Source organism: Hetaerina americana, unplaced genomic scaffold (genome assembly GCF_022747635.1).
Source record: "Hetaerina americana unplaced genomic scaffold, ioHetAmer1.1.p SCAF_10, whole genome shotgun sequence".
Lineage (NCBI taxonomy): Eukaryota > Metazoa > Arthropoda > Insecta > Odonata > Calopterygidae > Hetaerina > Hetaerina americana.
In genome coordinates this window covers 27,006,461-27,033,704 of record NW_027286070.1, presented here as the reverse complement: position 1 = coordinate 27,033,704, position 27,244 = coordinate 27,006,461, and the positions used below count along the sequence as shown (strand labels likewise).

The 27,244-nt window shown below is 35.8% G+C and overlaps 1 protein-coding gene across 1 annotated transcript; it reads left to right on the top strand.

Moving 5' to 3' along the window:
* The first annotated feature begins 1,475 nt into the window (after positions 1-1,475).
* Pp2A-29B (Protein phosphatase PP2A regulatory subunit A) lies at positions 1,476-26,109 on the top strand. The gene is made up of 12 exons (XM_071598459.1): positions 1,476-1,578; positions 1,871-2,062; positions 10,593-10,812; positions 12,702-12,862; positions 15,279-15,434; positions 17,064-17,171; positions 17,247-17,410; positions 19,110-19,227; positions 20,907-21,072; positions 22,221-22,375; positions 22,770-22,912; positions 25,567-26,109. Exons 1-12 carry the CDS (start codon positions 1,495-1,497, stop codon positions 25,670-25,672), a joined length of 1,773 nt encoding a protein of 590 aa, XP_071454560.1. The 5' UTR covers positions 1,476-1,494; the 3' UTR covers positions 25,673-26,109.
* Positions 26,110-27,244: the final 1,135 nt, after the last annotated feature.

The following is a 27,244-nucleotide window of genomic DNA, read 5'->3' as shown; positions in this document are numbered from 1 at the left end:
TAGATTTAAGGGGTCATTTTTTTCCTCGAACGATGAGAGATCAGAATAACTGTGTCCGACCACGTTAGGGTTATATTTGAGTCCAAATTAGTCTGGTGTGTATTCACCACCTGCCGCACATCCTAGCAGTGGCTTGCAGGTTTCTAAAATATCAAATATATACGTAATCCTCAGTAGAATATATTACAAGGGAAATAGAGGACTTTGAGATGGCTGTGATAGATTATTTTTAGTTATCAAATTAGTAACTTTGGTCATTGTAAACTTAGAAATTATCATACTATCTGTAAAATGTTTGATTTATTCATTAAATTGTATGAATGGTGTGAACACTTGAATCATTAAAACTCATGGCGCCAATTCAATTCTTTAGTAGTTTGTGCCATATAAGGATATGCATTTAATTTCCAGTAGAGGTGTTTTCTAGAGATTTCGACATTCTTGACATGGTATTATTACAAAGTGAAGTCTCAATAGTTGCTACAAAATACTACGGAACAGAAGTTATTTTATGACATATTAACTATGTAAAAGTAAAATTTTAATTAAAATAATGAAATTCATACTCCGATCAATGCCATAGGATATATGAGACCATACAAAACGCTATCGCCCATTTCGAAGGGACGGTATCATCATTACAATTATACCGGCGACAAACAATGACGGTTACGTTTTCAATTTGAAAGCAAGACATTACGTTGCTGCATTCTTGGAAGTAAACCTTGAAAAATCGTGAAGTAATTTTCGAGCACTCACGCATGCGCATATAATTTAAACTGACGGGTATTATTACCTTTTGCTTTGAAGTCTATGAAGATTATACACATGATTACGAATTTAATGACCAGCTCAGCAAAATATAATTAATGCTTTCCAATATTTTCGATCTACAGTGACAAATCAGCCGCCAAATTAATATATTTTCCGTTGACTAATTTTATCCTTTACCGTTCGTACCTATTTACAATTTTCTATGGCAATTGTAATGGGTTATTCTGTGCAATGACATTAAATTTAATGTCGAAGTTTTTATGTATTGTTTAATGGAAAAAGTAAAAACGAATGCAATTTTGAATATTTAATTTATAATATTATTTCGTTGATAAAATTAACTCTACGGCGATCAACATGTGCTTAGGAGGGTGCCATTGGTTAAGAAACTTGCTTGAGTCGGTTTGGCAACGGGGCCCGGTTTCTCACGCCGCCATTGGAGGAAAGCAAATAAACTAGGTTGAGAATTGATACCATTCCAAACTTAAAAGAAGAGAACTGAATAAATAAACCTGATATTATTAACTAGCGCTGTGATCAAAAGGCGCCTACCCGAGTGTAATTTTTAAGGATTAAAACGACTGCTTTTCGCTTCATACTCATACATAACGGTGTTGTCCCTTTTGGAGATGTCATGCGCACCCTAACCTAACTCCATGCGATCGAAGCGCCGGTTAGCATCGATACGATCGATACTGCACTGATGTTTTCAAAGACAAAATGGCTGCCAGTGAATCCACTACCGATGACTCGTTGTATCCAATTGCCGTTTTGATTGATGAACTGAAAAATGACGACGTTCAGGTAATTCTAGTATGATTCTCAAGGCCTAAATTATTAGAAAATGTTCTCATAGCTTATCAATTGGAGGACATTTTCTGACACGAGATCTTGTCATACGCCCCCAACCCGAGACATTGTAGATGACCTCATAGTGAATGAAATGCAAGATATTTCATGAAAGTTAATGCGATTGTGTTGGAATTAATGAAGGTTTTCTAACCGCGTCATAGTTTTAATTGCGTTAAGTATTGATAGTATTAACGGCCATTGTTTTTATCAGTGCATTGAATGTATTGATTATTTTTGTTTTTAGCTCCGGTTGAATTCTATTAAAAAGCTGTCGACGATAGCACTAGCACTTGGTGTTGAAAGAACACGAAGTGAGCTTATACATTTCTTAACGGAAACTATCTATGATGAAGATGAAGTACTCCTGGGGTTGGCGGAGCAATTGGGAAATTTCACACCGTTAGTCGGCGGCCCAGAATATGTATACTGTTTATTGGTAAGTACCTCCCGAGTTGTCGATAAACATAATTTTTTTAATTTAAATGAAGGATAATTTCCGTTTTGTCCTTCTGGTTATAAACCGCTATATGTCAACAGACACAAAAACATATCAATTGGCAATGCATAGTTTACTCGTATTCATTAACATTTCATACCAAGTGTGTGTTCCCACCAACAAGTCCACAATTTGATGTGTTTGTGTTCGCAATATGTTGTTTTTGAAAGTAAACAATTATTGCTAACTCATTCGTGCTCTCCCTACCATAGAGAATTGCCAATTCTTGTGTATTCTAGATATTTTCGTTAATACATTCTTAAGTTCAATGGGAATGCTTTATTCCCGCTGGTAAATATACTCTGCGATACTCTTCAACCACGTCGATTATCATATTTTGTGGGTCCACACTCGGTTTTTTTTTTGCCGGTTAGTACCACGTTTCCCCCGGAGAGGTTTGTTTGCTGGGTTAAAAGCTTAGGAACTGGATGAGAGAAGAAAATGAAAGAACGTGTAAACAGTATTAGGGAGAAGAAACCACAAATATCTAAATAATAAATTGAGGCTGTGATTAACAGGGCAACAGAAACATGCCAAATAATCCTTAATACTAAATGATAATTACTCCAATCAATGTGTAAGATACCGTAGAATAGGGGAGAAGAAATTAAAGCGAGGTAAATATTAATTATGCAGAGAAGCTAGTATGGGAAGGGAGACATGGTGGAAAGAGAAGAGCAGAGCATATAGAGAGTTCACAGAGACGAGACCGTAATAATGGGCGCGATGCATAGAAAGGTGAAGGAACCTAGGATTAATGCATAGAAATTCCGCGTACACTATTGAAGATACATTAGCTAAAATATTAATCGATGCAGAAGAGGTAATGATAAGATAGAAATAGTATATTTGGGAACTATATGATGATATACTATGCCAGCCTAGGACGAGGGGCACTTGTAAAAGTGGAACAGAAAATGTGGCATGAAAAGAAATGAAATTAAAGAATGCTGTGGTAATAGATCAAGTCTATGCAGAATGACTCAAGACATGATGAAAGCCGTTTATGAACATTTCTCCGTTTTGGTGGCCATTTTTGCCTTTTCTCCAGATCTTTCATCTGGTGTCTGTTCATGAGTTTTACCTATCGCATGTATTTGTGAATAAATCGACTTGGTGTGAAGTGCAACATTTTCCGTCGTGGAATGGAATGTGATGTACAATCTGGGCTTAAAAGTGACTTTCAATGGTAGAATTTCCTCAGCCTACCTCACTGACACTTGAGCAAGTTTACAGAGTAGATCAAGTTCACCGGTTCATGGGCCCGCCCCTATTTCACATGCCTATGTTTCCTCCCTTTCCATGCAAACCCGAACAGACCCAAGCTGACCTTGTTTGCTTAGAGTAATGCATGCTGTGCCTGTGTGGTGGGTGGGGTGTGAGGGAATTTCAAAAATATTTTTTGGCTAATCATGGGATGGTTTTCTGGGAGCCATGATAACCAAAGATTTTATTGCAGTTTTTTCTGCCATTTTACGTGTTTCCCATTTTGAACCTCACTGGCTTCACAATGTGCACTTTTACCCCCAACTATTGCGTAATACATCCTGTTCTGCGATTTTTTTAAATTTTGGTCATCCATTCTTCCATGACACGAGTCAAACTCACGCGTGCCGCTAAGAAGTTCGCCAATGAAGCTCTTCCCTCGGGAATTCCCTACACCATGAAGATGGTGGATACCAATAACTTTTCGTTTAACATATATTCTCATTTTAGTATCATTTTCGCTCTATTTATTGATAATTTTTCGTGAAAGCCGTGATAGATAGATAGATAGAGGTCTTTATTTGGGCAAAATTAAGACCTAATGGTCCCTTCTTCCATTTAACCCATCTTCGTATACATATTATATTAGGCATTAAACTTAAGTTGCATTCATATGTACACGTAAATACATATAGACAGACATAAATTCATTTAGCACAGATTTGCACATAGAAAAGAAAAAATAATATATAAATACACACACATACATATATGTATGCATACATTCCTACATACATATGCATACACATACATACACATATACATACATATACTCGAATACACGTATGCAGAAATACACGTACATACATATATAAACACAGATGTAGATTTTTAACCCATAGAAACACAAAGAAAGGACACTCAGATATGTAGTTTTGATGTTTCGACGGCAAGGCCGTCGTCTTCAGAATGGCGTTCCTGGGGAAGAACGGAGAGGTGAGGGAAGGAGAGGTAAGGGACCAATAGGAAATGAACAAGGGGGTGGGAGGGGATATGTGGGCAGCTATATGATGCATTCAGTGGGCTTGGTTCAGCCTGGGTGGTTTGGATGACTGGGTCAGCCAGGTATGGGCCATCCCGTGGGTTCTCACCTCTATTATACTGGCAGATTTGGGAAGGGTTTCAATCACCAAAACAGGGAAGAAGTCATCTAAAGATGGAAGCAGTGTGAGTAGGGATGGGATAATTAAGGAAGGTGGAATATCGGTGGTTATTCATGCAGAGGGAAAGTGTGGTCGCGCATTCACCCACGTAGAAGGCAGGTGTTCATTCAGGTTGAAGAGGAAAGACTTCGAGACGTATTTTTACCTTCAAGTTGGAAAGAGACAAATTCTGGTGTGAGAGGATTTAGGGATCTGTGGTGGCTTTTAGGAAAGAATTCTGGTGCAAAAGGGTTTAGGGGCGAAAAGGTGTGCTGAAATCGGCTCCAGTATTTTGTGTGTAGTTGGGTAAAATGTGATGACTCAAGGTCATTTTTGGGGAATTCATTCGTGTATGAGGGACAAAGATTAGAGATGTTACCTGTGGGGGTCAAGGTATTTTGAGTGGGAGAGCATCCTGCGGTGATGGTGTTGCTGGGGGGGTATTGCCGTGGGTGTCCTGCCTTGGGGGTAAGATGGTGGGTATGCGATAATGAGTTAGGGAATTTGGGAAGGGGTAATGGTTTACAGGTGATGACTGGGAGGCAGTGTTTTTGAGGGACCCTGGAGCCAAAAGAGTGGTTCATCATACTTCTTAGGTAATACTGGAAATAGCTAAGTTATCTAAGTTAACATAAGCAGAAGCATAATAGGAAAGAATTTAAAATATTACTTGGTCAGATCTAAATATTGACAAGATTAAAAGCATTGGTAAGTTGATAGCGATACACGGTAATTGTTAAGGTAGTCTACGAGATCGTTCAGTAAAGCACTAGATGGGATAGGTGCTAAACGTTGCTCTATGGAAAGAAAACAATTGCAGGAAGCAAATAAATAAAAATCCTGCAAACTCAATTGAAAAGGAAGGCACTATTACTGAGATATGGAGGAGGCACTTGGCCCTGACACTAAATCACTTTTCACTAAATTACTTCTAAACACAGCACTATGGGATGGTTATTCAAATGGAAAAAATAATAGAAAACGCTATTTAAAAGGGAGGCACTATTTAAGACAACTATGGGAAAAGCACTGGGCACTGACACTAAATCATTTTTCACTTGATGACTTCGCATCGTAGATCAGGAACAGGTGAGCTGGATCCAGGAGCAACAGGATATAGAAGGTTAGAGATGCAGGAGTAAGAAAGGGTGGGAAGTAGCCAGCACAAAATGAAAGAAGGCAGATCAGGAGCAATTTCCGGACAGTGGGCAACAAGAATGTAGAGGCACAAAGCACAGAAGGCAGGAATTTTGAGCACCAAGAGGTAAGAGTGCGGCGCGGTAAGGTACTATGAGGGAATAATGTTTTCGTGGTAGTGAAGAGAGCACCGGCAGGTCACAAATCACTGTATTAAATTATTTTATTCTATCTGCAAGCGGTTAGTCAGAAATGCTCGTGGTTGGCAAAAGAGGCAATTCACCCACTGAGTTAGCGCTCAGTGGGTGAATCCGCTCCTCGATGAAGAATTGCGAGAGTTATAATCAATGCTTGCCTGCTGCATGTCTGCTTCATTTGAGACAAATCCTGGAGCCATCAGGTTTTGAGATAGTTATTTTCTCATCTTGGGTCCATACATTCTTTGGCTCAGCGAGATCTTTTGTGGCAAGTAGCAGATGCTTCCTGGTATCTGTGAGTGACTCTGTTATGAGAAACCTGCTCGCTTTTAGTTTTCTTTTTGCCCTCCAAACTTGATCTCTATCTTGAAACAAGATAAACTTTACAATGATGGGTCGAGGATGCTTGTTGGATTCCTTAAATGGACCTATTCTGTGGCTTCGGTCAAGGAACATGGGGTTCATGCTTACCTTTAGTTTATTAATGAAGAAATCTGCAGCTACATACAAACAGTTCTCACATTTTTCTTCATTGTTCCAATGTATAAGAAGACAATTTCTTCTCGAGCACTGCTCAAGATCATTGAGGCGTTAGTCGAACTTGGAGACGCATTCTTCAATGTCCTTCAACCTTTCAGAGAGATGCTGTAGGTCTCCGTTGATTCCATTTTCAAGTTTGATAAATCTTTCTTCGAGCGACATAATTTTCAGCATCTTCAGAGCCGTCCTTCTTTGCCGTTTCAAGCTCTTCTTGGATACTCACTATGGTTTTATTTATTGTTTCCAACATGGACTTTAACTTGGCGTGGTCAGAGGAATGATCGTCCTTTTGTTCGTTATGGTTGACCTTGGGAAGCATTGCAGCTGCGAGTCTTGCCTGGGAGTGAAAGTGGGGCGGAGCGACCGCTAAGTACATCAACGCTCCATAAGCATTCAAGGAAGACTGAACCATGATGAGCAACTGCTGGCGGGAAAAAGATTGATTGCTTCCGTTGAGTCCGTTTCAGTTCATCTCACTTAATTCGATTCAATTTTCAATTGATATGTATAGTACCGGTGGAAATCCGGACATCTACAATGAACATTTCCGATACAAGTCAGATTACGTTTGGTGACAAAACACTTGCACTGAACACTAATGCGCCCTTGAATGGCCTTTCGGGTCTGGTCGGCCATGTTTTTTTATGCTTGGTAAACCAAAGGTAATAATGGAAAGGTGTGACTTACTTTATTTTACTGTCATTTCTTACTCACCATTCGTTACCTTTACAGGCTAAGTCATGAACAGGTTCAGCTTACGTTTCTTACTCATCCCATCTCTTTTATCTTCTACACGAAGTTCATTAATTCTACCAATTAACTCTGAAGAACTCCTTCCAGAAATCCACGTGACCAATACATCCAGATTTTATTTTATATTACTTCATATCAATGACTTCATTACTGCTCTGCTGTCACACATACCCATATTTGTAGTGTTAATGGCTTAGGATGGACATGATAAAAGTGATTCATAATGACGTTAAACACTGCATCGTGTCAGGAAAAAGAATATTTGATGTTGTGAGCCTCTGTTTTGGAGGTTAATAATGCTAGTTGTCAACACAAGAAGGCAAAATTTTGCACATAATTTTATCGTATGTTCAGTATTGTTTCACTACCTGAGGAATTTGATTATCAGTCACCAATAGCCTGCTGCTGCTTGATTGAGCACTTAAGGATAGCACCAAAGTTATTGAAAGAAAGAATATGCCAGTGAATATACTCAAATTGTTTGGGAGATAATGGAGACATGTCAAAATTTCAGTGAAGTGATCACCAGGAGTTAGAGTGCAAAAGTCAAAAGTGAATTTGATGCAAACGGGAAAATATAGTTTATGAGAGAGTTAAATTCCTTAAAAGATTAACAGGTAGGGGCAGCCAACTGATGGCCTTATAAAATTATCTTCATAAGCAATCAGGGACATGCAAATTTGGAACTCTTGACCCTCTCACCACTGTGTATATACTTGTACTATTATGTAGTTGGCTGCTAGATAGATACCTCTAACTTTTCTGCTGCATGGAAAGGTTTAAGATGAGTTGATGAGAGAATAAATTGTTATTGGAATTCATGGTTTGAAACTAGAAGGTACTTCCAATGGTGATGCATTGGCCTTTTCAAAAGCAATATCTCATGTGCATTGAATAGAAATAGTGATATATCTGTATTATGCAATATGGGAGTCACATGGGATTGGAAACAAAGTAGTCAGTCATGCTGAACTCTGAAACAGCCATGAGACCAAGTTTGCATGTGAGAAATTTTTAGATTTTCATATGAGGGTCATCCGGAAAGTAGTACCCGTTCGTGAAATAAAGACACAAAAGTAAATATTAACAAACATAAAAAATTTTATTTGAAAGAGGATACTTTAAACTACTTCTCAACATAATCTCCAAGCAAATTAAGGCATTTGTCATAACGTGTGACAAGTTTCTGTATTCCTGCTGCATAGTCCTTCGCCGCCAGCTCATTGAGATACGCGAGGGACCCATCTTGCACAAATTTTTGCATAATGCAGATGGTGTTTAACAATTTCATGAACAATTGTTCGAGAAACATTGGGAAAATGCTCACAGATGTCATCAATTGTGACGCGCCGATCGTTCCTCACGAATTCGTCAACTGAGCTCACCAGTTGGTCTGTAATGACAGACGGTCTCTCCGAACGCTCATCGTCGTGTGTGTTCCCCCTCCCCATGTTGAAGTTGCGACACCACCGCCGAACAGACGACTCGTCCATTACATTGTCTCCATACACCTCCTTTAATTGGCGATGAATATCACATGGGCGAACGTTTCTTGCATTGAGGAATTTAATCACTGCCCTCACTTCACAACTGGCGGCGTTCTCAATTTTTTTAAACATTGTAAACAATCACAGAAACAACACAGGCAATGCTAGCGTCACGCAACTTGGCTCAGAGAAGGCAGACAAGCCACTGAAGCTATCTGACCTCGTCCAGCGGCTACTCGCGTCGTCAGCACTTCATGCGGCACGAACGGGTACTACTTTCCGGATGACCCTCGTAGGTAAGAACTGTCCAGTTATCAAGGTTGCAGGTGCTGTGGTAATAAGAGACTGATCGGAGGGTTAGAAGAATGAAATGAAAATGAATAAAATGTATGTAATCTCTGAGAACTGTTATCTCTGAAGTAGAACGAGGTAATTTTAAAAAATACAACAGTTTACAAATGATTAAGCATTAAAATTCCAAAGAAGGCGTGAGATTTATGCTAAAATTATTTAGGTGATGTTCATTAGCACTTGTCTTTTCCCAGTTCATCTTGTATTTTTGCTACCTTCTATATATAGCCACTCTCTCCTCCCTCGCATGAAATTCCAATAGACAGAATTAACATGAAGTTCCTGTGTTGGAAATGAAATTGACCAATATTTGAGATGTTTCCTGCCTACCTCATGATTCATTAACTGCCTAGTTAGCATTATGAAGCTGCATTGCCTACATAATCCATGTTAGAAGTACAAAATTATAAGTAATGGATTTGCCTTGCTGTACTTAATAGTTAACAATGTCATAAAGTTCACTCTGTTACAAAGTAGTTGATTGATACAAACCCTCAACTTCAGCAACATCTAATTTAGACCTAAAGCCATATCTTTCCTCATGGTCTTTTTATGAGCATGCATATGAAACATACTATTATGTATTAATCATTCTGTTATTATGCCTCGGTACATATTTTATTTCCCTAAGTGCATAAAAATGACCACTGAAACACCTGTAACAACTCAGACAATGGTAAACTAGCTAACTGCAATTGTTAGCTTGCATCGCTTTCTACATCAGGACCACCTACAGGAAGGCTGAATTCATAGCAGATGTAGCACTAAAAACAAGCCACAGCAACATCTAAATACAGAATAAACAATATCTAAATCAGCAACATCTAAATACACAATAAAATCTCTTCTGGTGTCCAAACTCTTCAAATACAGCTAAGATTAGGGGTGTCTCTAGGTGTTTTGTCTTGCATACCACTCTGCCTGCTCTTGTAAGAATAAATATAATTGAGGTGCACCCACCAAAATATTCTTTTAAAAAAACAAAATACCATATTTTGTTACTAAAATATAGAAAACCCCAGAATAAGAAGTATCTAAACATTTTCCTGACTTGATGTGACAAAGACTTGTCTATGAATCGTGAGAGGCTGCAAAAATGTTTGTCCTAAAGTTGCTGATCGTAATTTGTAGTGGATTGAATTTTTATTTAATAAGCTTCGTAATTAATTGAAGATTTGAGGAAGTTGGTTAATATATGGTAAGAGTGAAATGAATTTCAATCATTTTTTATGAACTGGACTAAGAAAAGAAATGTGGTAAGCCTAATGAAACCTGATTCTCATGAACATTTTCATAGTGAGTGTGATTAAAACTAGAATTAACAAAAATAATGAAAACCTCGTTTTTATTTGTACTTGAAGCATTTTTTGTAGTATTGTAGGTCATATAGTAGGAATAGTTAATACTGCGCTCTTTTTTCATTGGTAATATTAAAGTTGAGCTGCTTGGTATGTGAAGTGAATAGAGTGATGAATTTACAAAATCTATTTAATGATAAAATAAATTAGGTATTAATGGGTATGTGAAATCCATTATTATCATGCGGTTATAAAATGAATTATTTTGTAATAGGCTAATCTAACTGCTTTCCTTGTAGCCACCCCTGGAATCACTCGCAACTGTTGAAGAAACTGTGGTGAGGGATAAGGCTGTAGAATCATTAAGAGCCATTGCAGATCAGCATAGCCCCGCTGACCTTGAAACACATTTTGTTCCATTGGTTATGAGGCTTGCCTCTGGTGACTGGTTTACATCTCGAACTTCTGCTTGTGGTCTATTCAGTGTCTGTTATCCAAGAGTCATCCCAAGTGTAAAAGGTAAGGAAAATATTTCCAACTTTCATCTGCTTGCTTTGTACATTTTCTTCTAAAAGTTGATTACTTTCATTCCTGGAAGAACTTTTAGCCTTTTCTATCGGTATTGCAATTTGGGTCACATGGATTAAATTTGGGGTTTGCAGTGAGCAAAAATTTTTTACAGGATGATACCATATTACAGTGAAACACATTGTGCCAAATACTTAAATGTTTTGAAGGAGTGCGTTTTTCCTTCTGTGGTATATGGATTGTATGCAACTATGAAGTAATGACTTAAAATATAAAGTTAATTTGTGGCACTAACATGGTAGTCATGGGTGAAATTGTGCTTTGAACTTTAAGCCAAGTTCAGAATTACCTTTCCTAATATTTTGTTCAATACTAAGTGCTTCAGCAAGGGATTTTATCCATCAAATATCCAGGTCTGTGCTGCCTCTTATTTGGCACTGGTCGGGAAAGCTGCTCTTGCTCCAAAACAGCAGTTGCTTAATGGATAACTTACGCTGCATCATCTAAAAAGAGATTCCTTCTTATGTTAGCTTTGGTTTTTACATGGTGGTGCATTCTGATTTAAATTATATTTTATGGAGTGGATGGCATTCATGGACCATGTTAAAGAACTTATTAGCTAAATTACACCCGTAAAGTTTGAAAAAAATACAGTAAAAACTTAAATAGCGTGAAGGAAGCCATACAGTTCTCAGAAGCAGTCTTTTGGATATCATTCTTCTGCAATTTTTCTCGGAGTGAACCAGACTTTCTCAAAAAGGTGTAAAATTTACCCGTACACCCTATAAACTTTTTAAAAGTAATCTCAATAACTTAGCTACCATTGGTGAGGTTGCCCTTGGAAGGAATTACTAGCTTTAAAAAACTGATTGCACAAGTTATTGTCTTCTTCACTGCAGATACTGGAATTACCCACCCCTCCTGCCTTTCTTGGCTGCTGTGTATACTTTGTGGGTTACAAGGCACCATCAACAAGGTGCATCACATGTTAGGTTAAACTGATCAATAAAATCATGTTTTTGTCATTGAGTAGTCTGTGTATGTGAACAAATCCCTTTATTTTATTGATAACAGTAATGTAGTTTCATTACCTTAGGATTCATCCCCCACTTTCCTAAGTGTTATGAAAAAATGTACTCCTTCATACTAGATATATGTGCTGGAAGCTGTCAGACCCTAATATTTGGGCTTTTAGATGACACCACTTCGCAACCTTAGACTGTGTACTGTTTTTAACAAGGTGGAAACTCTGTTTTCTTTCTATCCTTCGTAAATGTCTCCCTTGTCTTCCCCCCCTTTCTCCCTCTCTCTCTCTCCCCTCCCATTTCCTACCACGTCCTCTCCCCTCCTTCTGGGATCTTAAATGTATATAAAACGGCACACAACTTCATTTGGTTACTTGATGATGTAATACATCGAAACCCGATCATAAAATAAAAATTTTATCAAGTGGAAAAGTGCTACGATCAGTTATTCATTATGTTCGACTTACACCACATCATGCCTGAATCTGCTCAATGTTGCCCAGGAATCTTGTACTAATGTGCCAGAGAGTTAAAAACTCAGAGACACCTTCACGTTGACATCTAGAAGATTTGTACTAATCAACAGAGGAACAAAATTTACCCCAATCATACGCATTGCTAAAAGCTTTACATTTTAAGGCTTCCTGCTCTAGGAAGGCACTTCTAATGTATTTTCTACGAATGTGGTCAACAGATATTATATGCCAGTGTTATATGTCAAGTGAATAAAAGGAAGAATTTTTGGGAGGTCATGATTTCTTATTTTCTTTTGTAATAATTGCATAGTAACATCATAAATATTGTGTAGCATGTATGAAGAAGGAACTTAATTTGTCAATTCTCATCACTTTTTAGCTGAACTCCGCGGGCTTTTCCGTCAGCTCTGTCAAGATGATACCCCAATGGCACGACGAGCAGCTGCCAGTAAATTGGGAGAGTTTGCTAAGGTGGTTGAAGTGGAGTACCTGAAGACGGAGTTGATTCCCATGTTTGTAAATTTAGCACAAGATGAGCAGGTAAGAACTGTGATTTAAAAATTGGAAAAATTTACAATACCGATCACAAGATCACAAAAAATGATTTTTGAAGTGTTTTGAGGATTGGAAAAAACGTTGGCACAAGTGTGTAATATCTAATTGGGATAACTTTGAAGGAGACAGAATAGATATTCATGAATAAATAGATAGTTTTTGAAAAAATACTAAGGTCATGATACTTTTTGAACAGGCCTTGTATATTGTTATTATATCGCATTGGTTGAACAGCCTTGCTCAGTTTTCTATTCATTGGGCTTGGTCGCTTGCTAAAGAATTAGAATTGCTATGAGAATATCTACAGGACCAGCTAGATATTGATGGAAATTTTACTACCTGAATGGCACTAGATAGCATGTGGTCACCAGAGTAGTGATGTGGTGTAATGGATGGTAGGAGTATGTGTTGAGAGACAGAAGTTCTAACCGGAAGGATCATAGGGAGAGGGAATAAGGATTCCATTGTATTGTGTATGAAGTGTGCTAAATTGAATGAAGAGTTTATTTTTGTTTGTGCAGTATGCTTTTTGCTGCTAGTTGTGGTGCATTGAATTTAGAATGTTCCAAATATCTAAAGAGTAGTATACCAACATTGACATGGATAGATAGGTTTTTCAAATTTAAATTTATTTGGGACATAAATTAATGTTGTATTAATTAAATATACAGGAAAGACCATAGGTATAAAGAAAATTTAATGCATTTTTGTTGAAGGTTAGAGAAAGGGTGGTGTTTGAAATAGTTAGTTTTTTTGAACTACTGTGTCTTGAGGAATTAGCATATTAAATTGGTGTAACATAGGGTGATGGCTATGTTTTTTGTGCGTTGAAGTAGTTAGCGAAAGGAATTTTTATTAAGTAGGATAATGTAAAGATATGCTAAGGATATGTATTGATTTGTTTAAATTTCTTATTTATTAATGTTTAATCTTTAAATTTAAGGGTCATATTTGTGGAATTTTTTAATTGAAATCTTGCTATAGAAATTAAATACATTGCATTCTGATACTAGGTAATGTGCTGGGAGTAAGGTTTTGATGAAGGATCCATGCAGCTTCCGGGAATCACTGTCGCGTAGGTGTGTTGATTGACAACTGTTTTGCCCCCAGTCTTGGAGGCATCTTCAGGTCGAAGTGATCTGTGTTGGCTGCTATATATAAGAGATGCTAACTGGCCCAGAGGGCCCTGATTGGCTCTTTCTTCCTTTCTTGGATTGGGAAAGAGCCAGTCAGTGTCTCCTATATATAGTGGCCAAGTCGCGATGCAGATCACTTCAACCTGAAGATGCCTCCAGGACTGGGGGCGAAACAGTTGTCCATCAACACACCTACGCAATAGTAATTCCTTGGAGCAGCATGGATCCTTCATCAGATGTTGGGGAAGCCTAAGGATTAATTAGTAAGGTTTTGAGTGAATAATGGAAACCATAAGTTGTATTGGGTAGTTAATGTAATGGATTATGAGGAGACAACTGGTTTTGGGGGGATCAAGATGGTGTGGTGGCTAACATCCTGGCTTCTTACCCGTAGGGCCCTGGGTTCGATTCCCAGTGGCAGTAGATATTTGTCAGTTATATTCCAATCCCTACTTGTTGCTTTTTGGGGGGGAACTTTTGAGTAAACTTGGTAGAAGGCACTTACGCTATCCATTGGATGGGATGTTAAGCTTGGGACACCTTGGTACCTTTTGTAGGCTAATGCTGATGCTTGGTTTCTCTCTCCACCCTTCATCCTTTCCAATCCTTCCCAAATGGCACGAATGACCTTAGCTGATGGTCGCCTCCCCTAAAACTAATACTACCAACCGGTTTTTTACAAGAATTTTTGATATTAATAGGGAATTTAAATTTTGCATTTATGTTTTATTTTTATTTTCTAGCCATAGTCTATTTCATGTTTAATTCTAATTTATGGCTGTAATATATGTTGAGGTTTACACATTTTCTTGGTTTAAATCCTCCAACACTTTAAGTGCCACTATGTAAATTATTGTGAATCGTTTTAGTGTTTTGGGGGAAGTGATAACAGTGGTGGTTCTATTGAAGAAATTAAATCTATAGCAATTGCTTGAGATTTCTGGAGCTCGCTGCCCAATAGTGGTTCGACTCTCATTTTAATTGTGTCAGTTAACCTATCTTTTCATTCTGTTGATATGGATATTTTTACATAAATCATGGGTGAGTCTAAAATTGGCAAACTCTATTATTGGCTGCAGTTAATTAATGAGAAACAAACGTTTAATTTTAGTTGGATATTTCTCAGTATTTCATATTACCGCAAATTCTTGATACTCTGGATTCATGGCCTAATTTTTTTGCCAAGTAAATTTGGTCATCCATTTATTTATATCTTCCACTTAAGCTTTATCATGTTTTGCTAATTTCTTACTTTTTTCCTTAAGGACTCAGTAAGGCTACTGGATGTTGATGCATGTGTGAGCATTGCTTCACTTCTGCAGCAAGAGGATGTCGAACAACTTGTTATGCCAACCCTCAGGCAGTGTGTAGAGGACAAATCATGGAGGGTTAGATATATGGTGGCAGATAAATTTACAGAGGTAAATATATTTCATAATACAGTAGAACTTCCCCTATCAGATTCCATTCTCCCCTAGTTTGGAAAAAAGCAATAGATTGAACATTAATGAATAGAAAAACCTATTTTTTTAATGAAATGCAAGTTGCCTTTCTCATTTATTATATTTTATTTGTAAGATAAAGAAGAGTTATTATAAAGTTAGTGCAAAGGCTTTTTGCAATACATGGATGATAAAGGCTGCATGGTTTCTGAGTTTATACCGTGTACGTTGTTCTCTCTTGACAGCAGTTTCTCCTGCATTCGAGCAGGCATCTTCAGGTGAAAATGAAATAACTGAAATGATCTTACTTCAACGTGAAGATGCGTGCTAGAATGCAGGAAAAAACTGCTGTCAAAGTAGAACAGCCTACTTGTGAGAAACTTGGAAGCCATTCAACTTTTACCAAGAGTAATGGTAAAATCTAACATTTTTCTGTCCTTGTTTTGTTTTGGGAAAAGGCACTTAGGACCAGCAATTGGTTTTCTTTGTTGCTAAATTTTAAGTTGCAGTTCAATTTTTTAAATAAATGAAAAAATTATCTGTGGCCTAAAATGGTCTTACTTTTAAGGATTTTATTCACTTTTCAGTGGTTACCCTGCATTTCTATTCTCCGGTCTTCTCCATCATTCTAGCTTTACTCCTTCAGGCCTTAATCAAACATAGTTTATGCTATTTCTGCTCAGTATGTTTTTTAGGCCATCCAATTGTCCCTCTGGGTGGTTGTGACCATTTAAGTGGAGTTCTTAGCTGTCTTTGCTCCTCTATCCTTATAACTTTTTTTTTATTTGGAAAACTCATCTCTGAATTTTCTCAGCAGTATATGTAAGCTAATAAGGTAAAATTTGAGTACAATGGCAAGAAATAGATAAGTATCAAAGTGTAAAATGTTCTGATGACTCACTAACTTGAGTCGGAATAAATTCATACAACGATAGACTGTCAAAGCCTTATTCCCTTTAGGAAGATTTTGAAAGAAGTGATGTTATTATTATTATAAAGAAGATGAAGTATGGCTTCTACAATTTTATGATTCCTTAATGATAAAGCAATCATTGGACAATTTGTTGTCTCAAGATGACTGTGAGAAATTCATGTGGAGGACAAGTTTTGCGAAGTTCTGTATTCACCTTTAGGTTGAGTGATTTTTTTTAGTTGTGAACTGTCACTAGGGATGTGTTAGTCCTGTGGGTAAAGCATTGGACTATTACCTGGAGGGTCTAGGCTCAATCCCGGGCACATCTCTGGGCACCTCCAGCTTTGCATGAGCTGTGTAATTTTATGGATGCCAGATCTTTCTCATAAATCTTAGGCAGCACAGTGAAACGATCTGGCCCTCTTAGCCCAATGTGTCAATTCGACATGTCATTTGTCTTGCCACTAGGGGAGCTCTGTCCTCACTTGTCAAACCGACCTTTGGGTTGCGGTTAGGTTAAACTATTTCTCCTTCTCTAGACTACAATTTTTTTGTGTCTCTTGTAAAATTTAGATTGAAGGTTTCAGTGCACTTCATGTGAAAGTGTCATTTTTTAGTTAAATAATTCTATTTTAATTGTTGGTTACTTTTTTCAGTGAGCATTGAAGTGTAATTTTTCATTTTTATTTTATTAGCTCCAGGAAGCAGTTGGGCCAGAAATTACCAAAACAGACCTTGTACCTGCTTTTCAGTCTTTGTTGAAGGATTGTGAAGCAGAAGTAAGAGCAGCTGCTGCACACAAGGTAGATCTTGTTCCTTAAAAGTACACTTTTAAAAATAAATTAGTCAATTTATTACATGCTGAACTTCCTTCGCAGGTTAAAGACTTCTGCCAAAATCTAGATCCATACCAACAAGAAACTATTATTATGACCAGTATTTTGCCCTGTGTGAAGGAACTGGTATCGGATGCAAATCAGCACGTAAAATCTGCTTTAGCATCGGTCATTATGGGCTTAAGTCCAATTCTAGGAAAAGACAAGTGAGTATGTTTTGAATGATATATTTAATGGTTATATTATTATTATGTATGCACTCTGAAGAATTAAATGTGCTTTCCAGTCTTTAGCATCTAGAAAAATTGAGTCCAAATGAAGAGTCACCTATATTCGTTTATTTGTGTTGCCTAACTTCAAGGTATATGTGTATCAGTGTAGTTATGCATATTTTTTTTGCTTTAGCTATAAAATTTGGCCTTTTTAGTTGAACCAAAGAATTTATTTCTTCTGCCAACGGGTGTTTTTTTCAACATTTATATGGTTTTTTATTATTTGGATGTCTGCCGTTAAAAATAGGTTTTGGAAAAACACAGACTGTGAACACATCAATGTTCCTAAGGTTTGGATGGACATACACTGAACACATCTATATTTCTAGGTAGTGGATGTTCAAATATTGAATGCATCCATATTTTTTAGCCTCATCTTAACAAGATACACCATCATATCTCACACTACAATAAACTGTATTTTAGTGCTGTATATTAATCACCTTTCATTCTGTCCAACATGCCTCTTGTTTCCCTCTGCGTATCTCACTTGCTGAACATTCTCTCCTCTATTATAATCTTCAATATCTCATTGCAATCTGCAACCATCTCTCTTGCCTTGTTTGGATTTCTCCCTGCAATCACCTCTCCTCCCTACGCACCCATGTCTAGTATTTCTTCATTTTCCTTTCCCATCCTTTCTACACCCACACCTCAAAAGCATCCAATTCTATCATATCAAGCCTTTTGCTTTGTTTGAACAACTAAATTTCTGAGCCGTACATGGCCACATGCCATAGCACACTTGTCATTTGTCTTTTCTTGACATTCCTACTCCATGATCCCTCATCCTTGTGGAAGCTTCTTCGCACAATCGTAACTCATTTTCTTTTATTCCTACTATTATCTTGGGCCGAAACTCTTCTTAGATGAGTAATCTATTTCCATTTCTTTTGTTTTTGGTCTCGTACATCGTATATGCATTCTTGCATACGTATCAGCATTCATAGTTCCTCTGTGAGCTGTGAGGCCGGTGATCACAGAAGTTTTAGGGTTTGCATTTGCATTCAGTAAAACAAGTGTAAATAATTATTTATATTTTTTGATACATTACAATTATTTTTATCATGCTCACAACATGTGTGGTTCCTATGACATATCCTTTAAAGTGTTTTTAAGATGGGAGAATATTGTCATTTTTCTTAAGTCTCCATATTACTGCTTAATCCCTCATCTTTTTACCATAATTGTCGGTTGCCATGTAACCTCATGGTCATATTTTAGTTTTGTTTTAGAAACTTCTATCGAAATGATAAAAAATTGAAATTATTTACTCTGAAATATAGTAAAAATTATGTTGTTTTATGTTATGCATTTGAATCATCATTTCAAATCCAACTACCTTAATTTCCAATATAACAAGCTTCTTCAGGACTCTTTGAAAATTATGATAACAGTCTTTGGAAATCTTTCAACTGAATGGTATTTTCGGCATTCAGCTTGGTTGCATTAGAGTTAAAGGTAACAAATACATTTTTGCTTGGAGAGCTGCAAAAGGAGTGGAACAAAAAAATAAAAGTTAAAATAATTTTTATAATGCATTGAATAGAAGTTCATTTTTACTGGATATTTTAAGCACTTAATTAATGGAGTATTTTCATGCATTTAATTAATGGATTTTTTTCATTGTCAGCACTGTAGAGCATCTGCTGCCCCTCTTCCTCTCACAACTTAAGGATGAGTTCCCAGATGTTAGGCTGAATATAATATCAAATCTGGACTGTGTTAATGAAGTCATTGGAATTCAACAGGTGAGATACATTTTTTGTTTCAATATTGTGTTCTCTGTAATTACCTGTGTTATCCCAATGTGCTGGCATATCTGATATCCATGGTTTTGTCAGGACAAAGGTAAATTCACTAATTTTGTAGAAAGTGGAACAATATAATATTAGCATAATCTGTTCTGCAATCATTCTCGTAAAGCAAAAATCTCATGTAGTGAAACTACTTTGTGCATATAAATTAATTGAAAGTATGATAATGCCTTTTATGCTGGAAAAAATTATGTACAAGGTTTATTCAAAAAATTATGTATCCATTGTTTAGTATCGTGGATTATATTAAACTTTTCTTCTATTGTGGAATAAAGTAACCAGGAATGCAAACTTGATTTGTTAAAGAAAAAAGAATCTAGGTAAACAAAATGTTAATTAATTATGTTAGGTGCCTAATTACTTTTTATTAGAAAGCTGTCAAAATTTAGTCCACCAATTTTGCCCCCTTCAAAGTACTCTCCATTTGTTGCTATGCACTTATTCCATCTTCTTTTTCACCAATTAAAGCACCCTTGAAAGTCCTTGGCAGTTAGGCTTTTGAGTTATCTCCTCATTTCTTGCTTTATTGTGTCCAGATCTTCCCAGTGATGTCAACTCATCACATTTTTGGAATAGGAAAAAGTCGCAGGGGGCTATATCTGTCTGATGAGGATGATTAAGGATGGTGATTGAATTTTTTGCCAGAAACTGGCAAACGATCAATGCAGCTTGGGCACGATTTTTGCACACATTTTTTTTACCCAAATGTTCAGTTAAAATAGTGTGCACTGTTGATTTTCCTAAATTCAGTTCATCAGCTATCATTCAGACAGTTTTTCGATGATCGGTAAGGACAAGGCACTGCGCTTGAAGAATGTTGTCGTCAACACATGTGGTTGTAGGTCGTCCCGGCCTTGCATCATGCGTGGAATCTTGTCGGCCATCTTTAAAATGCTTAATTCACTTGGAAATGGATGTTTTCTTCAGAGCATTATCACTGTAAACAGCTGTCAACAGTTCAGTAATTTCTTGATAACTTTCACAGCACTTTTACCAAAAACTTGATGTTGATTCGTAGCTCCATGATTTCGTCAATTTTCATTTTCGACACACAGTTAAAACAAGGGCAACAGAAACTAACCCAACTGGCATCATACGCACAGCTTGATGATCCGCCAAACACAGACGGCTCATTGGGTCTAGGGCAACTAGTGCCGCTAGTGGGCTGGGCTATGGTCTTGTGTCATGGCCGCCAGATTGCATCAGTTCACGTATTTTTTGGGCAGACCACGTTAATCTATAAAATAATCTAAACCTTTGTGTGTATGTGAATTCAAGTGAGGTAAATTATTTATTCCACCATATTTACATACATGCTTTAATAAGACATGTCATAATATTTAAAACCCCTTCATTTGAGATTAAGCTGAACTATCATGATAAAGTTTTTTTTAATGAAACTTCCCGATATTCAAAACACTTTTGATGTAATAATCTTTTCTCGTCCTTTGGCAGATTTCATACTGATATGTACCAAAAAAGTTGAGTGTGGCTGCAATGTTGTACTTGTATGTGCATATATTTTGTGAATATATTGGAGAACTAAGTTTCTAAAAATTATTATAGCCATGTTAGCAATTTACTTAAAATATCATATTTCCTCTTTCTCCTAGCTCTCCCAATCCCTTCTGCCTGCAATTGTTGAGCTGGCTGAGGATAACAAATGGCGAGTGAGGTTAGCCATAATTGAATACATGCCCCTTTTGGCGGGACAGCTGGGTGTTGAGTTCTTTGATGAGAAGCTGAATTCTCTTTGCATGACATGGTTGGTTGACCATGGTAAGTTGCTTGATGTTCCCAGCAAAAGTTTAGATGTGTTGAATACAGCTGAATAACTTTTATCTTTCTATTATAAGGTGATGATTGAATTTAATTTTTGTAAATAAGTGTCGTAATTTCCTTATGAAATTTTAAATCTAACATTTAATTAGTGCTCCTATATTCACACTTTCCTTGGAATAGAATAAAATATTACATTTGTGGAATATTAATGTGGCTAATCTTAATAGTAAATATTTTTAAGCGTTGACATTATGTATAAATTATAATTCCAGATCATAATTTCATTCAACATAATCTCTTAGAAGTCATTGAACTTTGCAAGTGCAACTTCAGAGAGAGAGGCCTTTTCTTGAAATTCTTGTGCCCCAACCAATGCTGGCTTTGAAATCACAAAGTGAAATTTTGAATTCATTTGGCTCTTCCAAAGATTTCTACATTAAATATTTTCAACTGATGGAAAAATCATTTTTCCATTGCAAAATTGTAGACATTATTTTCCAGGTCTTTGAATCTTCCGTTTTATGTTTCTGTAAATATCTTCCTGGTTGAAACAGGACTTTTGAATGTATCTAAATGATTTGATCATAAATGTTAAGTTGCACCTGAAGCTCAATACTTCTTTGAAGCTTGAAAATTATCCCTTATTATTATTATTTATTATTATTTCCTTCAGACCCATGAGCATAAGCTCATATAATAACCTTGTTGGATTCATTTCTACATAATCTTCAAATTAATTAAGAGTGAAGGTTCCAAAATTATAAATATTAAATAATCTGGCTACAGCGCTACTGACACTGCAGGACAAGATAAAAGGCAATTCCATCAAGATAGTGCAATTTTGAAGTTGCTATAACTTATCATGTATCTATTTACAAGTGTCTCCTTAAGAAGCTTTCCATTTCCATTAGAAGCTTTTTATATTCACACAAGGAATTATTTACTATAATACAGTGCTAATGTGACTATCTAAGTCACGTTCAAATCAATTACAAAGAAATAATTAATCATTGGAGAAATTACAGCTAATTTTATTTCACTAGATTTCTCATTCAGTTCAGTAACTGATGATTTCAAGAAAAAGAATACATAATTTTGAACAGGTTTGTTTGAATATTTTTTCATAAATCTTTTAAAAATTTCAGTGTATGCCATTAGAGAAGCTGCCACCTTAACTTTGAAGAAACTTGTTGAAAAATTTGGCTCAGATTGGGCTCAAAACACTGTCATTCCTAAGGTATTGGTCATGTCACGACACCATAATTATTTGAATCGATTGACATGCTTATTCTGCGTCAATGTAAGTACTAATAACTTCTTCTATTCTGTGATAATTGAAAATGTTATTTAGTATTAATTGCATTTAAATCCATTTGTGTACATTTAGCGAGATTGAATTATCCAAATAAGTAGTTCTTGATTTTTGGTTTGTGCTTTTTTGTTTTTAAATGATCAAGAGACTGCTGTGTATTTCTAGTAACTATTTCACAACTCTACTGTGTTTGTGCATTGCACGTGGGAATCAAATTTTTTATTTAAATATACCTGTGAAATGGCTTTTAACTCTATTGTAATTGCTAATTTGTATCTTTCATATTAAAATTTGGTAAAAAAATAATGCATTGATTGCTAGAGAAATAGTTACCCCAATTAATACTGGAAATGTCTTAACATAATTTATGTTATTTATTTAGGTTTTAGCTGAAGCCTGTGGTCCAGAAATTACTGCCAAAGTAATGCTTCCCATGGTTTTGAATATGGCTAATGACAATGTGGCAAATGTAAGATTTAACGTTGCCAAGACGTTGCAAAAAATTGCCCCAATCCTTGATCAGAGGTAAGAATATTTCCAATAAGTATTTAAATGTTAATATAGTTGTGAGATTTTATGAGATTCATCTTTTATGATGGTGAATTTGTTTTGAAGAGACCTTATGAGCTATAAGGAAAATGGTAATTCCTTGGTTACTTTCACGATTTGTGATTTTCATTTGAAATCCTGCTTCTATTTATTCATGAGGGCTGTTTAATGCTTTATTATTAGATGTTTCAAAGTGAATTCTGTGGCATTCAAGTAAATTGGAGTCAAACAAGATTTGTTAGTTAAAATTGATTGCCATACTTAAATTTTAGGTTTCTTGTTAAGTTTATTGAGTGAAAAATATGCATCATTTTGGTACATTTTGGACTAATGTTAGTTTTTTGAAGGCATGTTATTTAAGTAGCAAGCGTAGATGTTATTTGGGAATAAGTAGTTTGGCTTGAATCAACTTTCAGAATGCCATGCATGTAAGTCTTGCTTGAATTTTGTTAGAGGCAGATTAATTTCAATGTATAAATGCTATCATATTCATATATTTATTGACGTCCAAAGACTAATTTAGTTATTTCTGTGATTTTGATATTGATAATTGATTAATTGAATAATTTCTGTGAGTTTGATATTGATAAGTTATCTGGTTTGTTTTGTTGTTTCATTAGAATTACCCATTTGTTATTAGAAGATGGTGACCAGAATGTTTTTACAATGAATTATATGATATCAAGTGGTGCATTTTATTTTGTCCTAATAGAATCTGAGTCTCCCAGCACTTTTTCTAATTTTTTTAGAATGGAACAGTTGAAGATTTTATAATGAAGCATTCCAGTCATGAACAGGCAACCTAAAGCATGCTATACATAGCTTACGTTTAGCAGTTGACTGAAAATAGTGAAAATGTTTGGTTAAACCATTTAAAGTTGCTTGTTTAACATGAATTTCATATTCTGTAATTTTTTCGTTGTAATCTCCTGAACTACATTACAGAGATTACATTGTAATCTCTGTTCGAGTTGACTGATGACATCGCCTGATTTGTTTTAATAAATATTATAATTGATTACTCTATGGTGCATAGGAATATATTCAGCCAGAATGTGAAACCGCTGCTTAAGAAATTACTGTCATAGAGGTTCATTCTTTTTTGGAAGTAATTAAAAGGTCGACTGGAACCTTGTACAATGAGCATAATTGGTTCCACGATCTTTCTTTTTAAGTGAATTACTCGTTTAGTGAAACTTTTGCACATTATTTAATGTAAAATATGATAATGCATTCCATGTCAAAAAACAAACTTTATTCAAAGAAAATTAAATGAATATTGTTTAGGATTGTGGATCATATAAATCTTTAATCGTGGAATGAAGCAACCGGGAATGCAAACTCAATTTGTCGGAGTGCAAAAGGGTCAAAATAAATAATTAATGATACATAGCTAATGCCTTTTTACCAGAAGACTGTCCAGAGACGTTTGTTTTAACCTATGCTTCAAAATTTTGTAAAAATTGCCTCAAAAAAATCATCAAATAATTTTGGACGTGCGTCGGCGCTGTTGTATTAGGGCAAAGCCTCATTTGTATGGTACAATGCAACAGCTTCCTTTGACTACCATATCACATTTAGCCTGTTGTTTTTGAGTTAATACTTCTTGAAGGCTAGTGGAGTGTCTGAATGGTAAACATGTTGCGGTTTAATTAGCAAGTTGCTGCTTGCATATTTGCAACATAGCATTGTGAGATGGCCTTTCATTGGCTTGTGGTCGGGCAATGCACTCTCTTCTACTGTTAAATGTGCAAATATAGGTTTGCTTTGGCATCTTTCTCTAGGAGAAACTGATCTCGTCACAATTAAAAGCCCTTGGGGTAGGTAACCCTCAGAATTGAGGAACTTTTTGAAATTATCAATGAATTTTTCTGCTTCCTTTGATACAGAGTTACTTGCTGTGCGAGGTGCTCATTAGTCATAGTTTAAGGCTTTATGTCATAAAAGTATGACAGACACTCATAGTTATTCTTTGCCTTCTTGATTTTAATCCAGTAAGAGTATTTGGACTTTAAATTCAACTATTGTGACATTCAGGCATTACTTTTTGTTGTCTTCTTTTCCTGGAAGCTTTAAATCCACATCTAGATGATATATGTTATGAAAGGGTCTCATAGTCTTGTGGTACTATGAGTTGCATTGTCAGAAGTCTGGGCTTTCGTGGTGGTAATTATTTACTGTTCCCTATCAGTGAATTTTGTTTGAGCAGGCATCCATATTTATGGAATAGTGTATAAAAGTAGTGTAGTAGTAATAATGTGGCCAAGGTAAAATCAAAAAGTAAGTCGTGGAGATATTGTGTGTCAAGAACACTGTAGTACTATTAAATGTTAATTGCACTTGTTTATGCATATGATGAATGGTAAAATTAGGTTCTTGGTTGATAAAATAGCTTTAAAATTATTGGCGTTCGTAGTTATAATTGCTATTGTGTTAAAAAAAGTCAACTTCCAGTCACAATGCCATGTTCCAACCCTATCACTTGTTCCCAATTTGATTTCCAATGTAAATAAATGATCAGTCATCAACAACTAATTTTTTGTAAATTTGGTAGATTTCCTTGTATCATAATAATGTCAACATTAGCATAACATGTTGGGATCTTACTTACTAAACTTTTTTTTTTACAGCTCACTACAAGTCCAGGTTAAGCCTGTACTTGATCGATTGAATGGTGATGCTGATGAAGATGTTAAGTTCTTTGCTTCTGAAGCTATTGCAGGCATAGGTGGATAAAAATGAAAACTCATCATAAGTTTGTATCACATATACAGCATGTCTTCATCAGTTTTGGTCTGACTTTTAAATTGTCCAGTTGTTAAAGGTGTCACAAAAGTTTCAATTTCTCCCTGGTTAATTTATGTTTTCCAATATGTTGTAGCATAACTATGAAATATGTCTGTAATTTATTTAAAGTACATCGGTCACCTTTAATTTTCTGCCAGAGTGCTTTTGTTGAAGTCAGTGCAAAAAATGTACACTGGCTTAGGTGAACAAAGGGGGCTGTGATTGGGATTTCAATTGGATCTTTTCCAGAAACCTGGGGCAACCTTTGTAGAGTAGGTACTTGAACAATTGATTTTAATGCTGCTCATGGCTGATAATTGGTATTGAAACCTTGTAAAAGCTTCGGTTCATATTTTCATTTTACAGAATAAATTGGTTTGCTTATTTCTGCAGTTTTTCACAAATCTGTGCATTTATAATGTATATATACAATAAACTAATTGTCTTAAGTTCTTAAGTTAAGTTAGAAAAATACACCTTTTCATGCCATGGCTTTGCCTGGATAGCTTGACATATGAATGTGCTTGCTTATGGCTCACAGATGTAGGAAGGTGCCAGTGACTAAGTGATCATCATTGGATATCAACTGCATTTTGAACTTGATAATCAGTGGAATAGCATTACCATGCTGACATTGTTGTACAAAATTAAAGTTAATGAGTGGAGTCTTTTAAAATGATAACAATCAACTTCAGCTTTGTTCACTTAGCAGTGGTATTGTTAATTGGAGACCCATTTTTATAACAAAGTCTGACTTGATCTAAAAATACGAGTTAAAATTTCAGTGGACAAGAGGATTGATTTCATTTTGCAGAAGTATATTTTTACTGCAGTAAATATATTGTTTACTCGAGAACATATTTGAATTATTTTATAATTTAATTCTCATTGGAATTGTGGTGCAATTTTTCTAAACACAGTGTCAATAATAAATAATTATTCCCATATAAGAAGGTATCAAAATAGTCTAGACGGAAGAGTGATCTTATCTTCCACTTGCTTTCACATTTTTCTAAGTAACAGCTGCCATCTAAGGTAGCAAATAGTTACCATATTTTCTGTTAGAAGCCTCATTTTTTAGATTGATGATAATTTCTTCATATCTTATAAGTAAATTCAATTAAACATTGACTATCTAGGCATTCATCTGTTTGTGAAATGGTTGAAACTTCCGTAGTAGAAAACATCGTGCAGTTGAATTTATCTTATAATTTAATAGGGAGTAATTTCCAAAATAGTTAATTTTTGGAAACTTTTGTAATGGATTAACTCTGGAAATATCATTAATACCTTGAGCACTGTTTCTAGTAATACAGTTCTTTTTACTACACAAAGTTGTTTTTATTTCCTGGGTAGAGTTGAACTTAGAGACTGATGAAGATTTTGACTCTGTGTAAATGGAAGTAGAATTATTTTTTTGCAGTTGAGGACAGGAGAGTTTTATGCATCCTTTATTCAATTTACAGCATAATTTAATTTGAATCTGATACCTCTACCTGATGGCCATGGAAATTGTCGGAA